Source organism: Odontesthes bonariensis, chromosome 12 (genome assembly GCF_027942865.1).
Source record: "Odontesthes bonariensis isolate fOdoBon6 chromosome 12, fOdoBon6.hap1, whole genome shotgun sequence".
In the NCBI taxonomy this organism is placed as follows: domain Eukaryota; kingdom Metazoa; phylum Chordata; class Actinopteri; order Atheriniformes; family Atherinopsidae; genus Odontesthes; species Odontesthes bonariensis.
The window spans coordinates 18674117-18688782 of NC_134517.1; the positions used below are offsets into that span (position 1 = coordinate 18674117).

The following is a 14666-nucleotide window of genomic DNA, read 5'->3' on the forward strand; positions in this document are numbered from 1 at the left end:
CCTGTCTGAAAGCTACCAAACAGGGAGAGGGGAGGAGGGAGGACGTGAGAGTGCAGATGGGGACAGAGAAATGTTGAGATCCTCCAGGGATGCAACTCGCAAAAATGAAACACTGAGGGAGACTAGCTTTAACAAACTGAAGCTGATGCCTCCTTTGAATTCACCTGTTTAGGACATAAAATTTGAAAAGAAAAGCCAATCTGATCTTGTTCTTTTCTGATGAAGCCACAACCAGAAGCTTTTTGCGTCACAAAAATGGATGGAGATGCGGAAAAATTGCAAGCCTTTTTGTACATGTTGAACAAGACACAGTAGGTGTCTGTGAATGTTTCTGTTAAGCTCAAATAGAGACTTCATACAGACTTCACAGATTTCACCAGCGGTATCCGCTCATAATCTCCAGCCAGAAAGTGAATAGTCTGTTTTTCTACATGCCAAACTCTTCCTTTCATGGATGTTTGGGATATCTGCTGTTTTTGTGTTTGAAGTGTGAGCGTATAGCGTGTGAACTACACACAGTGCCAGCATGTGTACACAGCAGGTCCCATTTCCTGATTCCCCGGTCAGACGCTGGTTTCTCTTTTGAGAGCCGAGCCCACAGTGACATCAGCTTCCGCAAACACACAAGCCGTCACCATGGTATCACACAAAGACATTTCTGGCCTGAGGGAAGGAGGAGCATCATGCTTGACACATTTATCGGAGAGGTCTTCTCTTATACCCTCCTACTTCTTCTTTTTCTCAATTGCTGCTTGTTCAGCCGGCCGCTCTGGTAAACAGACCCGGCGGCTCATCAAAGAGCCTATGTGACTTCTTTGGGTCACCGCGCCTGGCCTGCTCTACTCATGGGTTTTGGCTTCATAGTGTATTTTTTTCTCTCTCCCACAAGTAGTTACTGCTATCCATTAAGCCCATTTTAAATTTGCCTGGCCGTACTCCCATTTTAGTCTGTCTTCTTCCCTACTCAGCATTTGGTTTAAGTTGTAGTCATATGGAATCATGACACAAGGGGCAAAATGCCTGGTGAAGAAGTGACCACCCACTAGGTTTTGTCTAACTCCTCACCCTAAATGACAAAAAGCCTGAATAGGTTTGAGTGTGTGTGTGTGTGTGTGTGTGTGTGTGTGTGTGTGTGTGTGTGTGTGTGAGAGCTAGTTACACAGAAAGACAGGGCAGAATGCGGCAGGTGGGAGGGAGGATCGACACGTGGTGTATTCAGCATCTCCAATGAGACAACTTAGAAAATATGTCTGAAAGACAGGAAAAAAAAAAAAAAAACCACCACCTTAGATGATTGATTTTTTGTTGTTTTTAAAATGGTCTCTAAAGGGAACTGGCTTAAAACAAACTCTGCAAAATGCATAAAAAAAAAAAAAAAAAAAAAAAAAAGCTAAACAAAACACTTGGGTTTCCGGTGGGTCGGCACGATTTGGTGGTTTTCTTTTGTTCCCTGACAACCAAACAGCAACCAGATTTTTTTCCACGTCAATAATCTGTGTTTTTCTAGATATTCGCACACTTGTGGTGTGTGACAATGCTGGAGATGACTATGATTTTAATACTCTTCTATTACGAAAATTTCTATCATGAAAAGCCAAGAAATAAAAACAATTCTCACTTTGAATGCAGTTTAGATGCACCGATTGTTGGTATCTGGGCAGAACCAACACAAATGTGAGAGAGAATAACTTGGCTATTAACAGATGTAAATAGTTTTTATTCATTCTAACCTTTAATTCCAGGGAAATAATGAGATGTGCATTGCAAAAACTCGATGACTAACAATCACCCTTTTTTTTTCAACCCAACAGAATTAAATGCAAACAAATCATGTCAACTTCAGTGCAAAGTTAATGTTACACGACCAGGTTGCACCAGATAAACGACGGCCACTGCTATTAGAACACATTGGTATCGGCCGATGTATCTGCACATCCCCGTTCGGAGGTATTCCAGTGTTCCACTGTCCCACAGGAAATCCTGTTTCAAATCTAAAAGACCACCACTCAACAGAACGTCCACAGCACTTGGGTATGCCAGCAAATCATCTGCAGGGTTTAAAGTTGTACAGATCAGACGCTGGTGCAATATATTAAGCATATGCAGGTGAAGGCTTTTTGAGTGATTAGTGAGATTTCCTTTGATTCATATACAATCTATGCAATCTGACATGATCGCCATAATCAAATTTGACAGAAAAATGTATGTAAAAGGTCTATAAATGATATCGGTTAGTCATAATTTGGTGCACTTCCCCAGATGTGACTCTTCCTCGCTGTCCACTGTTTCCTCCAGGATTCTCAGTTCCTTTGAAAGTGCAGACATAATTTGCCAGAAGCTAAAAATATGCTCTCATGCTTGATTTTCACTGTCACTGCTCACCCTGAGCGTGATGTTTCTCTTTTGTTCTCCCACACGAAAGACTTCTGTTCTTGTGACCAAATGGGGAACAGCAATCTACACCCAGAATCTTAATAGCACTTGTAACTTTATTGCAACTGAATTAGTCAGTTTAACACACAAACTTAGTTTCAAAAGATGGCGCGATGATGAGAAATCAGACTGTGAAAAAAGCTTATACGAGCGAGAAACATTGAGAATGTATCAGCGATTCAAACAGTATAAGAGCGATTTGACATAAGTAACACATTTCTTATAAGTTGAACCTTGCGGGCGTTGCGATTATATAAAGAAAGCAGAATTGAGCCACACAGCCTGTCATTCAGCCGATGGAGGAATGGCTGTTTTCCTGTCAATTTTCTCACAACACCAAAAAGTCAGGCAAGGTCACCAGAACTGCTGTGCTGTTCCCCTCTCCTCCAACTACGCCACCTCTCTCCAGCAACATCATCCCTTTTCCTTCGGCGTGAGGCGACGCACTTTAAGCAAGTTTCAAAGCACCCAGAAAGGTGGAATCTCCTTCCAGAGACACGTGGGCCATAGACCGGGGGATCAGAAGCTCCAAGTAGTCTCCCACCTCCAGCTTCACAATTCCTGGGGGGATTCAAATGTCCACGTAAGACTCTGGAGTTGCATTTACTTCAAGCAACAGAAATCGATCACCCTGACCCGGCTATTACCACCCACCAAACCCGACTGGAGACAAACGCGCTCACCTCCCGTGTAGCATGTGTTGAACGAGTGGACGGGGTCCATGCTCTGGATGCAGCGGAAGAGATGAACGTCCTGATCCTCGTTTCCCACAACATACCTCTTCCATCGGATCACCACGTGGCCCATTGTAAAGGTGCTGTCCGTGTAGAAGACCTGCGCACATCAGAACCACTGGGTTACATCCATGAAACACAGTGCTTACGTGGGTGGTGGAGCATTTGATACTGTGCATGTTTAATTTGCATTCTTTCTTTTTTTTTATATGACCTTTCTTCAAGGTCTATCAACCAACTATACTTAAACTGTGCAGCCCCCCCCACCCCCTACTGCACTATGTGAAGAAAAAAAAAAATAAAATGGAGATTTGTAATAGAGTAACAGCAGCCCCTTGTGGAAAAAAAGGCAAAACAGCAGCAAGCTGACCTACCTGACTGTACACAAAGTAGAAGCCCTCCTCTCTGACTTCGATGCGGTCACTGACGGCCTCGAGGGCAGAGCCTCTCCTCAGCCCAGCCTGCCAAGGGATACCTGTGTACGAGCCTGAGGCAAGTTCTGATTGAAGATGTAAAGCGTGTAAATGCACTTCAAGTGAACACGCAAACGTGTTTCTATCAGTCTCAGTAGGGGACGTATGTTGCATCTGTCATTTTTGGCGTGATTGATGCCAGTTAACTGAGGAAGAGAGCTTAGCAAATAAACATGAGATCAAATTTTAAAACACTGTCCCACCCTGCTGCAATGTCAGACAATGTCAGTATGTACCTTTATTGAAGGTTTTTCTGCTGTTGTTAGCCAACAGCTGCAGGCAGGGCTGAGAAACTGAGACAAAACACAAGAGAATTTTGTTTCAGCACATATATTTATTCTTTCATTAAGAAAAAAGGTAAAACGCAGTCAAAGTAAAAGAGGTCTGGTTGGTCAGACTGACGTATATAGCACACAAGCAAGCTTGTTTCACTACTGAAGCACTTTCACACCTCGATCACAAGTGGAAGCAAATACATCACGGGGTGACTGGTGAAAGCAGAAAAAGTGAGTGAAAACAAACTTCCCACGCACAAATCGATTTTGATGGAAAAAATAGGTGTGAAAATAAAGGGAAATGTCATCATTTGTTAGAAAACAGTCATTCTTAGGCATCTGGAATTGGCCTTAACCTGGACATTTTTTTTTCTTCACTTTTTTGTTGGCGACAGTAGCCAAATTAAAAAAAGAGATCAAAATAAATAAATAAATATCTATATACAATTCAAACTCTTACTGTATAATGCACTGTGTCATGAGATCATGAGACGAACGCGCAAGTTTTCAATTAAATGTGGTGGAGCAGAATGTACAATGTACATCAAGTACATCAAATTTGCTCTGAAGCACAATACTTAAAGTAAATGTATTGAGTTGCTTTTCATCACTGCGAATGATCCACTGTGTGTGCGTGTGTCTGTCAGCATGAAACAGCAGTATAGATACTGGATCTTTAGAACATGCACACTTTGTAAAAGCCCAATTTCATACAGTATGTGAACACTGACCTTCCTCTGCTACCGTCTTACCTAACATCTCTGTTCCAGGCACCATTCTCTTCTTCCTCATTAGGCTGAAGGCATGCTGAGACCCGGGTTGCTGCGGAGGTTCTTGGCTGCTTCTCCTGCCGCCGATATGTTCCGTCTGCGCAGACACGACCCGATCCTTAGAAACACAGTGAGGCACACGGACTTACATGTTTTACAAGTCGTTTCCCCATCTCGGCCCGTGTCCCCCCCCCCCCCGGCGATCGCAGTCGTCTCACCTGACCCCTGCGTCCGACCTCTTGTCCCTCTTCTCTCCTGCGACTGATGTCTGACTTGAGTCCCTCTACTTCAGCTCTGAGAGCCACCAGTTGGTACAGGGACAAAGCTGAAAGAGAGGAGGAGGTGACAGCAGCGAGTGTCAGCAGGAAAACTGGCCAGGACAGCCTTCTTTCACCGGCACCATGTCCAGTTCCCGGCTCCACACTGGCAAGAGCTGCCATTGCGGGTGAACATTAAACCCTGAAAGAGCTCACACTGGCAGCATGACCAGTCTTAACATCCGAACTCCTGAACCGCTTCTGTTTTTGACAGATCCTGGAATGGCGGTTGTTTTTTTTTTTTCTGTTAGTTTTTCTGTTAGAAAAGGCTCTAAGCTTTACTGTAGCTCATTCCTTTCTCTAAGAAAGACGGACTTCCTTAGCTCTCGTTTCTGCCATCCAGTCGTCTGATCTATAACCTGCGCAGAACAAATACAGTAGAAGAAAAAAAAAAAAAAGGCAAACAGCTTCCCCTCTATTGTTCCGCTCAGCTAACCACACTCGCAGCTTCCTGCCTGACCAGCAGCCACCAGAAATCTCTCTCAACCATCCTCCTTCACCACGACCAAACACATCTCAGCTTCCTCCCGTTCCGGACAAACTAAAAACCCAAATTCTGCCCAGGAGAGCCGAGCGACAACCCGGCGGCGAAAAAAGGGTTCAATGATCTCAGACTAAGAAGGAGAAACGGACATTATTATTGATATCTCACGCGTCAGAATCTGACGCAGACTGATAAAAAAAAGGAAGTGCAAAAATTACTTCAACTTTGAACAGCACCATAACACGGCAAAACAGACTAATGCCCAGACTAAAAAATGCGAAGTGACACAAAGAAAAACTAATTGTTTTAGAAATCGGAGCTCCAAAAAAAACACCCAAAAGGAAAAAAAAAAAAAAGAAAGAAAAAAGACGTTTTAATGTAACAATTTATTGCATGTTAACAGTACAGAAAATAGAAAGTGAAAATGTGTGCTTACAAAAGAAGTTGACAAGAGTTTTGGAATAGAAAACAACTTTCTTCTTTTTAAAATGGGAAACAAACAAACAAAAAAAAGAACAACAAGTCATTCAGATGTCTGTTTGGGCAGGTACCTCATCGCCGTTTCCTCAAAGCAACAGTCACGATGAATCTCATGGTACACGAAAAGCTGAGCATCTCAACACCATGCGGGCTCGTTACAGGAGTACGCCAGCTCAAAGTGATCACATGCCGGCTTGCAAAAGCAACTTGTGAATCCCAAATGACGCCAACAGTGTACATTCCAATCTATCCGGACAGATGAACATATATGAAAATATGTTCCACAGTGAATTTGGACACCTGGCAGAGACATCCACTATTTTGAAAAAAAAAAAAAAAGAAAAGTCACACAAATGGGAGAAAGAATTATCAGTACACAATCTTTTATAAAGCATGTTCATTCAAGACCACCACTTACATTCATAGTGACCTTTAGACAATTTTCAAGTTGTGATTACGGTGACAAACACACAGATTTGGTCTTTCGATGCCATCTATCTTTTTTTTATTTTTGTTTTTTTATTTATTTATTTTTTAAAATCAAATATGGCTAAAGAGATCTTTTGAATGCATTCGAATGGCTTCCAAACCACTGCAGTGCAGCGTGCTGCATTTAGAGAAAGCAGGAGCGGAGAACAATGTTTTCAATCGTCAGGCTCTGCTCCATCCCGTGGAAGACATGCAAGAAAGGTTAATTAGCTCATTAAAAGCCCTCCAAGAGAGTAAAGCCATTCTGCCACAGAGGGAGGGGGGGGGGGGGGCAAAATCCTCCAATTAACAATTACAAGGCTGATAATAACAGTTAGTAAATAATCACAACATTTGATTAAAATCGTTCACACTTTATTCCTACTTCCTGACAGGTTCATTTTTGTCTTCACAAAGCTAACTCGATACAGAGCTCACATTGGCATATACTGTATATATGTAGGTTGAAAGAACAGCTGTTCAAGGTAGTCATTTATTACTAACCTCCCGGGGTAACAAGCGTATGAGACGGGGGACAAAACCCACAGTCCGGTGGAAGTTAACATGAAGTCTAGCTTGAGCTGATAATATCAGTTTCTCAAAAATCCCCTTTTGGAATCTATCTTCTCAATAGATTGTTTCTTCACCACATTAGCCTTACTCAGACTACTGAGGCCTCAATCTTAAACGCACAAGATGAAAAAAAAACCAACACTTTTTTTGGGACGAAATCATAGCTTTTGAGTCGGTGCCTCCAACAGATTTACCGTAACTCCAAATGATCAGTTGGGGCAAGAGGATCAAAGCAGCTGCTTACTCTTTCAGCCAACATACTACTCTGACAGCAAAGTACAAAGGTAGAATTGAACAAAACCAAACCTGTCCATGTATAGCAAACCACATAAATGCTTCTTACCAAATTATAGACGCCAAAGTTGCTCGACCGAGGCCCGTTTCATAAAGAACAACTATCCTGCATCTTTAACGGGACGCGGTACTCGTTCAGCAGCTTTGTGGCTTTTCCTAATCTTAATCAAACAGATGTTCAAAGTTCAAAAGTTTTTTTTTTCCTTTTAAATCAGGCAGCGTGTAAAAAAAAAGTCACCTTACGTTTCTGACCACATCAACTCAGCGAGGTTGAACATAGTCGTGAAACAGGGCTTCTTACGCGAGTGCGACAGAGAAACTCGTCAAGTGTGAAAATAAATATTTATTTACTGCAGCATAGACATGACTGATGTTTAATGCCTAAAGGGAAGGAGAACAACCCCCCCACTGCAATAAACAAACAAAAATAAAACACATCCTCATGCTTCTTAAAGTATTGCTCAGATGTTAGCCCACATAATAAACACTTGGTTTTAAATCTAAACAGAAAAGTGCAATGTATTAACAAATATATATACATTTACAGCCCGCTTCCACAGGTTATTGTAACTCACGAATTTAGATACCGAGACGTCTCATTTTGATTCCCGTAATTCTCAGATTTCAGTGACTTCGAAGGCCCTGTATGCGGTACCGATACTACAAGAAACTGTTGGACTGATTTCAAGTCGTTTCAGCGGATTCAACGGCAAATCTCTCAGCGATTGTGAAACGTGCTGCGGCGTGGGCGCGTATCCTCTGGTCATAAATACATGCGTTCACAGCTGCGACACAAAAGCCCCGGCGGAGGATGCTGTTACCACATCTTAAAACTTTGAAATTGTGAAAACACTTTAAACATATCAAATGTACAGAAGAGTAAAAAGAGCGAAAAAAAACAAACAAACAAAAAAAAAACAATCAAAAAGCATAGAAAAAAACCCGAACAAACCCCAAACACATACATTCTTCCCGAAAGTCAGTTCAGTCCCTTCTGTAGACACAGTCAGTCCTGACTGTTTCATCAGATAATGGTGACGCTAGCTGAGGGCTGAGCGCTCTCTTCGTGGGCATGGCTCTTCAGCAAGTCTTTCATGAACTGCTCCAAAGAAGCAAAGTAGCCCTGACACTGCCACGTGTCGTTGTGTGTGCCCTCTGGAAAGATAGCCAGCCGTTTAGTCCGTGCAGGAGAAAGCTCGTACAGTTGCTTCATCATGACTGGCGGGATGAGCTGGTCCGACAAACCTGACACGAACAGCGAAGGCATGCGGCACTGCGCCACTTGCCGATAGGACAGGAACTGATTCCTATAGCACCATAAGGGCAGCAGGCGCATGGGCAAGAAGGAGAAGAGGGTTGCGGCCATGTGGGGGATGCTCAGGAAGGTGTTTTCAACGATAATGGCTGCTACGCGGTGAGGGTTGGCTGATGCCAAGCGCACTGCCACAGCACCTCCTAAAGAACGACCAAAGAGTACCACCTTTGTCTTGTCCAGATCGGGGCGGGTCATAATGTAGTCCAACGTGGCCTCGCCATCCAGGTACAGCCCATCCTCACTGGGCTCTCCTTCGCTTTTTCCGTAGCCACGGTAGTCCACAAGCACCACGTTTGCTTTCAGGTTGACGAGCATCAGCAGAGCGTTTGGCACCCTGTGACCAATGTTACCTGCATTACCATGGAAATAAAGGATTGTAGGTGGAGCAGAGGAAGTGGGGCTGCCTTGACTTCCTGAGGTAACTCCAGGAGTTGCGTCCCCTCCTGTGTAACGAAGCAGTATGAGGTTGAGCTTCACCCCGTCTTTGGTGCGAATGTACACATTCTCGTGTGGGATTCCTGTTGGCATCGGAACATAAAGGCGGGAGGAGGATGGCTGGTCAGGGAAGTACAGGAGAACGTCCTGAAATTTGTAGAGAATTCCCGCCACAGATGCCAGAATGAGTGCAAGGAGGAAAAAACCTCCGTATAAGTGGAAGGTGAGGATGAGGGCCAAAAGGGAGACTCGACAGGCGCCCCAGGACCAGGAGACCAGAGTCAGGGTACAACACTCCATTGCCCCCCACAGCCTCCAGGGCTTCTCCATGGCTGCACACAATCTGAATCACAAGACGCACACCCTGCAAACACAGAGAGCCAAACAGGAGGGGAATGTTCAGGTACTCTGTACAGAAATCGTCACTCAGTTTAAAACAATACATCATTTACCAGGATATATTAGTATACCAATGTACCATAATGTACAAGGCCGTTGCAAACAAATATTGAGTGTTTAGTTTAGTTTAATGACTATAAAAATGTAGGGAAATTTGACAGTAGTTTCCCGATGCTTTTGTGTTGAGTTTGGCTGGACTAAAATACATTGTTTTTAAATTGTACCTTTATTTCTTTCAGTGGTTTAACTGGACATGATCACATTAAAAAAAATATATATGATGAAAGGGTTAATCAGCTAATTTTAAGCTACTATAAGCGTTACATTAGTGGTTTGACATACACGTTTTTGTTATAAATCTGAGTTATTGCATTCTCAACAGAAGGCTCTTCTTTTGCTTTGCTGCAAAACAATTTTCCCTGGAGACCAAAAAAAAAAAAAAAAAAACCTTTTTGGTAAGGATTAAACAACCACAAATCTATTCTTAGGAAGCAATCGGGTTTGTGGAACACAGTCAACTTGTGGACACAGTTTTGGAAAATGGAAACGCAAAACAAAAAGGGATTAAACGAAACCTGTCAAACATTTCACGACGCGACAGCAGTTAAAAGCTAACGGTTATACTCCTAGCAACAGCTGTCATCAAAAAACATTCAGCAATTGAAATCGGCACTATAAATTCCCTTGCTAGTAATGGTGAAATACCAAAAAAAAAATAAAAAAAATGCTATGCCACTGTTTTCCAGAGGTGACAACAAATGCAACCCGTCTCAAGCATCCCTCGTCTGTCACAAGCTGACATAACTCGTCTTAGAGAGCCCCCGCGTCGCATATTTGTCAAATATAATGCATATATGATGTGGGGCTTCTCCGGAAAGTCAGCGACAACTTCAGTGTTGCTGGGTGCAGTGAATGTGAATTCAAAAATTAAAAATGACTCGACCCCACCCACAAGGAAGAGATGGTGACAGCTGCTGCCAGCCTGAAAAAAAACAAAAACAAAACAAGGTGAAAGCTCTCCTTACGGCAGCCGTCAGGAGAGCTTTCACAAGAAGCTGTCCAACATGAACTAACGTTAGCGGCAGTCACCGCTGAGTGTTGTAAAACGTGGCCTAAATCCTAAAGAAATCGACGCTAGCTGCAAACGAGTTAGCCCAATGACAAGTATGCTAACCATTAAGCTTTCCTTTGCTAGCATTACCTCGCCTGGTGCTGTTAGCACGGTTACAATTAGCTTTTTAAGTTAGCTACCTAGCCAGCTCATCAAATGGTTGGCTAGGCAGCCACCTACTCACCCTTCTCTCATTTTAGCGTCACAGCTGCGTGGAATCTTTACTGAACAGAGGCACGCAGACAGCACAGTCGCTGTCATTCAGCTCCGTACCGGCTTGCAAAATTCTAGTTAATGCAGAAAAGGCAACTGACTGACAGCAACAACCGGCGAAGCTACACAGTAGATTAGCATTACTAGTGTAACTCTCGTAAGTTCCGTGTTGAGGTGGAGATAAGGACCGCAGTTCCGGTATATTTATGGTCCGTATAGATTAATTTATACAGCGTTCCAGCGTATTACAACTCCAAGAGAGCGTAGCAGCTGCTGATAATATTGATAAAATAACATGTATAACCTCTATTGTACAACACAACACAACGCTCTTGGAATATTGACAACAGTGGTTTAATGTAAAGTCCCCTTGTCACTACTGTACAAACAGTCTTGTGTTATTCGCTTTTTGCCCACCAGGTGCTGCTCTTACAAAGAATATTTCAGAGCCGTATTTCTCTATATACGGCTCTGGAATATTTTCTTGATAACCCAACATCAATTTCAGATGAAGTTCTACGACTCATAGATCCTTCAAAAAAGAAGGGGGTTACCAATGTAATGCTTAATTGCATGGAGAAGCAAACAATTGCTACTTTAGTCTGCTTTTCATGATATAGTATTTTTGCGTATGCTTGATCTTGACCAAGGCATTTACAAATCAATAGTAACCACCAAAAGGCTGCTTTTCCGATGGTCCCCCACTCTTTTACTTACAGCACTGCGAGTGAATCAATATTCAACCTTAGCCTAACACTAACCACTAACTATTGACTTTACACTGTGTGAAAGGGGTAAATTAGTAAGGGGGGTCGAGTTCAGCAAGAAAAAAGGTTATATTGATATATTTCAGTATACATGTAAACCTTCTAATAAATGGTTGCTTTGAAAAAAAGCACTTGAAACAGGTTTCAAATGCTGGCAAAATCAGTAGGAACACTTACAATGTCAGGCGCTGATGGAAATGTCTTTGAACAAAGTTTCCACAGTAAAAGTGCAGATTGTACTTCATCCTGCAAACAATCTTAATCTCAGTTCCTGTTTACCTGGGACAACAGCTCAATAGGCCCCGTCAGCTGCTATTAAAAGGTCAGGTCAACAAAATGAGAAAAGATGAGGTAATTGAGGAATTTTCCCGACTGATGGAATTAAACCTTCTCCCGCAGAGTCGCACCTAATTATGTGGTGAACCATAAACTAATTTAAAAATTGAACTGTAATGGAGAATACAACGATCAATATATATATCAAGATATAGCTTAAACGGAATTAAAAAAGTAGCTTATTTGTTGAGATTTACCCTGTCTGTGTTGGTTGCTCATTGGTCTCACTGTGTTTAACATCTTGCTCCTGCTCAGTGTGACCTTGCAGCAGACGGATAGATTACGTGCCGACCAGAGCAGCTGTTGGCTGCTCAGCTCTGTCCTTGAGGTTCACTGATTTGATTCTGTGTTGATCGAGTCAGCATCACAACATGTACATGGTTAAAACTTAGAAAATCAAGTCAGAATACTGTGAACTAAAAACATATTCAGCGTATGAAAACGCATAGTTTCTGTATTAATGAACATAAATCAGTTCATTAACATTGATTAATTGTGTATTATTAACAAGCTTAAAGTTGAAACATTGAGGTCACTGAGGAGAAGTTTGGTATACATTACTGTGGAGAAAAGAGGTTAAGATATAGCCAGCGTGTGTCAGCGACATAAATGATGTATCTGCCTGATTACTGTGTACTGTGGCTGAACGTATTGTTACCGAAAAGTTGTAGCTTATGTGTATATGCCATTTTATTTTGTCTCGCAGAATCTTAACATCAGCGGCTGTCGTCCTTTGGAACAACAGTCGATCAGCGCTTTTCCTGATATCACAACAATGAGATTCACAAAAGAGATTGTAAACTATCTTTATAGAAGCGGACCATTTCCTGTTGGTAAAAACGCTCCCCTGTGCTCCACTTTAAGGAAGATTCCCTTGGAAAAACAGCATCTGGAGGGAGAGTGACTTTGCTAAAATAAACCACCCGGAATTAAAAACAGGATGAGCCACCATACTTTTTCATCTTGAACTGATTTGTTTTAGCATGTTTTCGTTCAAAGTACATTTATTATTTAGGATGGTTGTTCAAATATATTAAGTTTTTAAGACTAGACTTAAAACTTGCCTTTTTGAATGAGATTTTTGCAAATTTTTGTGTACTTTGATATTTGTTTTTAACCCTTTTTTTCTGGAATGCCTGATTTCACAGCTGTTCACATGAGTATTTACTGTTGTAGTTGTTGCAAATAGCTTTTGTTCACATTTCATGTTCCCCATGTCTTTTCAGTGGTAGTGTTTTTGCTCTGCAAAGCTCTCTCGGCTGCATCTGTGTGTTCGATAAGGTGGAATACAAATAAAGCTGAGTTGAGTTAAGTTGAGTTCAAAGCTACAATCACACTGCAGTGCGTAGTTTCAAATCATGTGGCGACAAGGAGGTCAGGAAAACACCCATCTTAAGAAAAAAAAAGTTTTTCTCCCAATATAGAATTTAAAAACTGGCAATGTTATTGGACATAATTGAATGAAATGCATTGGAATACCCATGCTGATTATAGATGCAAAAAAGATGGATTGGAATGTTTTGAAAGATTGGGTCACCCCCCTGTGAGTCCTCAGACAGTTTGATCTGCGAGCACAGTAGCTCTGAAAAGATGTGGGAAAAAATATATTTACTTCAAGTAACCCACAATTCACAAGGATTCTTACATTTCTTTCCAGGCAGGCAAAGAACGAATTCAAGCGCTCAGGTCCCGATGGTCAAAGTGAGTGTAGTAAACAACAGATGAAACAGACAGTTGATAATAAAGTGAATTAATATGCTAGCTTAAGTGAGCACTGCAACATCACAACCAATACTACTGTAACATTACCTGAGTGGTATAAACATAACTAATACAAAAAAAAGGGACCCAGTCAAACCAGTTTAAATTAGTCAACATCTTTACTTCTATGAAATAGTAGTTCCCAAAGTATTCGTGTTGTTAGCTTTTTTGTCGTACTGAATAAGGTACGTATATTTGTTAATACATTTAATACACTTGTTAGGAAGCCATGAAATAACCGAGAAACAGAGAAATGAGAGAGAAGTAGAGACATCCGGTCATTTTTCTGGGAATCAATACAGTCAGTTTAAAGAATGTTCCTGTTTCTATCAAAGGCCGCTTGATAAAGTCTTCATGAGAAAGGAAAGGACGTGCTGATGAAAATGTTTCACAAAGGTGTCATCAGAGGGAAGCAACACAGAGAACAGAGCTGGGCTCAGACAGGAAAGAAACTATCAGAGAGATACAGGGTGTTTGCATTAAGAATAGCAAAAACATGTGTTGTGCTGCACGGTGTGTACTTTAGAGTATAGAGGACACCTCACGCCTATTCCATGAAGAAGAGAGATGGAAAGACCAAGAAGAAAGCCCTTGTGCTGTAAGTCAAATTACAGCACAAGGGCAGGGGCTTGTTGAATGATGATGAAATAATTGCCATCAAAGTGTTTCCCTCAGCATTTGCTCTTCAGAAATTTTTCTGGTTGTCGCCCCTCCCCCCAACACTGAAATTAAATTCCTGTTCATGGTGCAGTCGCCATGTCTTTGGTACAGGATGTTCCGAATAGGAGACATTTTATTTAATATATGCATTAGAATGAATGGTGGGCAAGTACACACATAGGAAAAAAAAAAGATGATCTGCCGCCAAAGAGCTCCAAAGTACACGCACACACACACACACACACACACACACACACACACGCACACACACGCACACACACACACACACACACACACACGCACACACACACACACACACACACACACACACACACACACACACACACACACACACACACACACGCACA

At 42.0% G+C, this 14666-nt stretch overlaps 2 protein-coding genes across 4 annotated transcripts; both read right to left on the minus strand.

The window, feature by feature from the left end:
- Positions 1 to 1752: 1752 nt before the first annotated feature.
- Positions 1753 to 5641, minus strand: tnfsf13b (TNF superfamily member 13b). Of its 3 annotated transcripts, none has more exons than XM_075478676.1 (6): positions 4904 to 5641; positions 4668 to 4782; positions 3877 to 3933; positions 3542 to 3666; positions 3117 to 3267; positions 1753 to 2994 (listed from the first exon to the last, which is right to left on the minus strand). In XM_075478676.1, the coding sequence occupies exons 1-6, from the start codon at positions 5123 to 5125 to the stop codon at positions 2882 to 2884; spliced, it is 783 nt and encodes a 260-aa protein (XP_075334791.1). In that variant the 5' UTR covers positions 5126 to 5641; the 3' UTR covers positions 1753 to 2881. The 3 variants fall into 3 exon arrangements, with proteins under 3 accessions (XP_075334791.1, XP_075334790.1, XP_075334789.1); XM_075478675.1 differs by having other exon boundaries at positions 3542 to 3654; positions 4668 to 4803; XM_075478674.1 differs by having other exon boundaries at positions 1755 to 2994; positions 4668 to 4803; positions 4904 to 5640.
- Positions 5642 to 6332: 691 nt separating this feature from the next.
- abhd13 (abhydrolase domain containing 13) lies at positions 6333 to 10935 on the minus strand. Its single transcript, XM_075479465.1, has 2 exons — positions 10746 to 10935; positions 6333 to 9415 (listed from the first exon to the last, which is right to left on the minus strand). The coding sequence occupies exon 2, from the start codon at positions 9379 to 9381 to the stop codon at positions 8326 to 8328; it is 1056 nt and encodes a 351-aa protein (XP_075335580.1). The 5' UTR covers positions 9382 to 9415; positions 10746 to 10935; the 3' UTR covers positions 6333 to 8325.
- Between the last annotated feature and the right edge of the window lie 3731 nt (positions 10936 to 14666).

What these genes read in the sequence shown, in the direction of transcription:
- tnfsf13b (XM_075478674.1), bottom strand. Translation starts at nt 5,125, where the DNA reads ATGGCAGCTCTTGCCAGTGTGGAGCCGGGAACTGGACATGGTGCCGGT. An exon ending in GCCTGGAACAGAGATGTTAG is followed by an intron (nt 3,934 to 4,667) that starts GTAAGACGGTAG and finishes GTTTTGTCTCAG; the next exon opens with TTTCTCAGCCCTGCCTGCAG. An exon ending in CAGAAAAACCTTCAATAAAG is followed by an intron (nt 3,667 to 3,876) that starts GTACATACTGAC and finishes ATCTTCAATCAG; the next exon opens with AACTTGCCTCAGGCTCGTAC.
- abhd13 (XM_075479465.1), bottom strand. Translation starts at nt 9,381, where the DNA reads ATGGAGAAGCCCTGGAGGCTGTGGGGGGCAATGGAGTGTTGTACCCTG.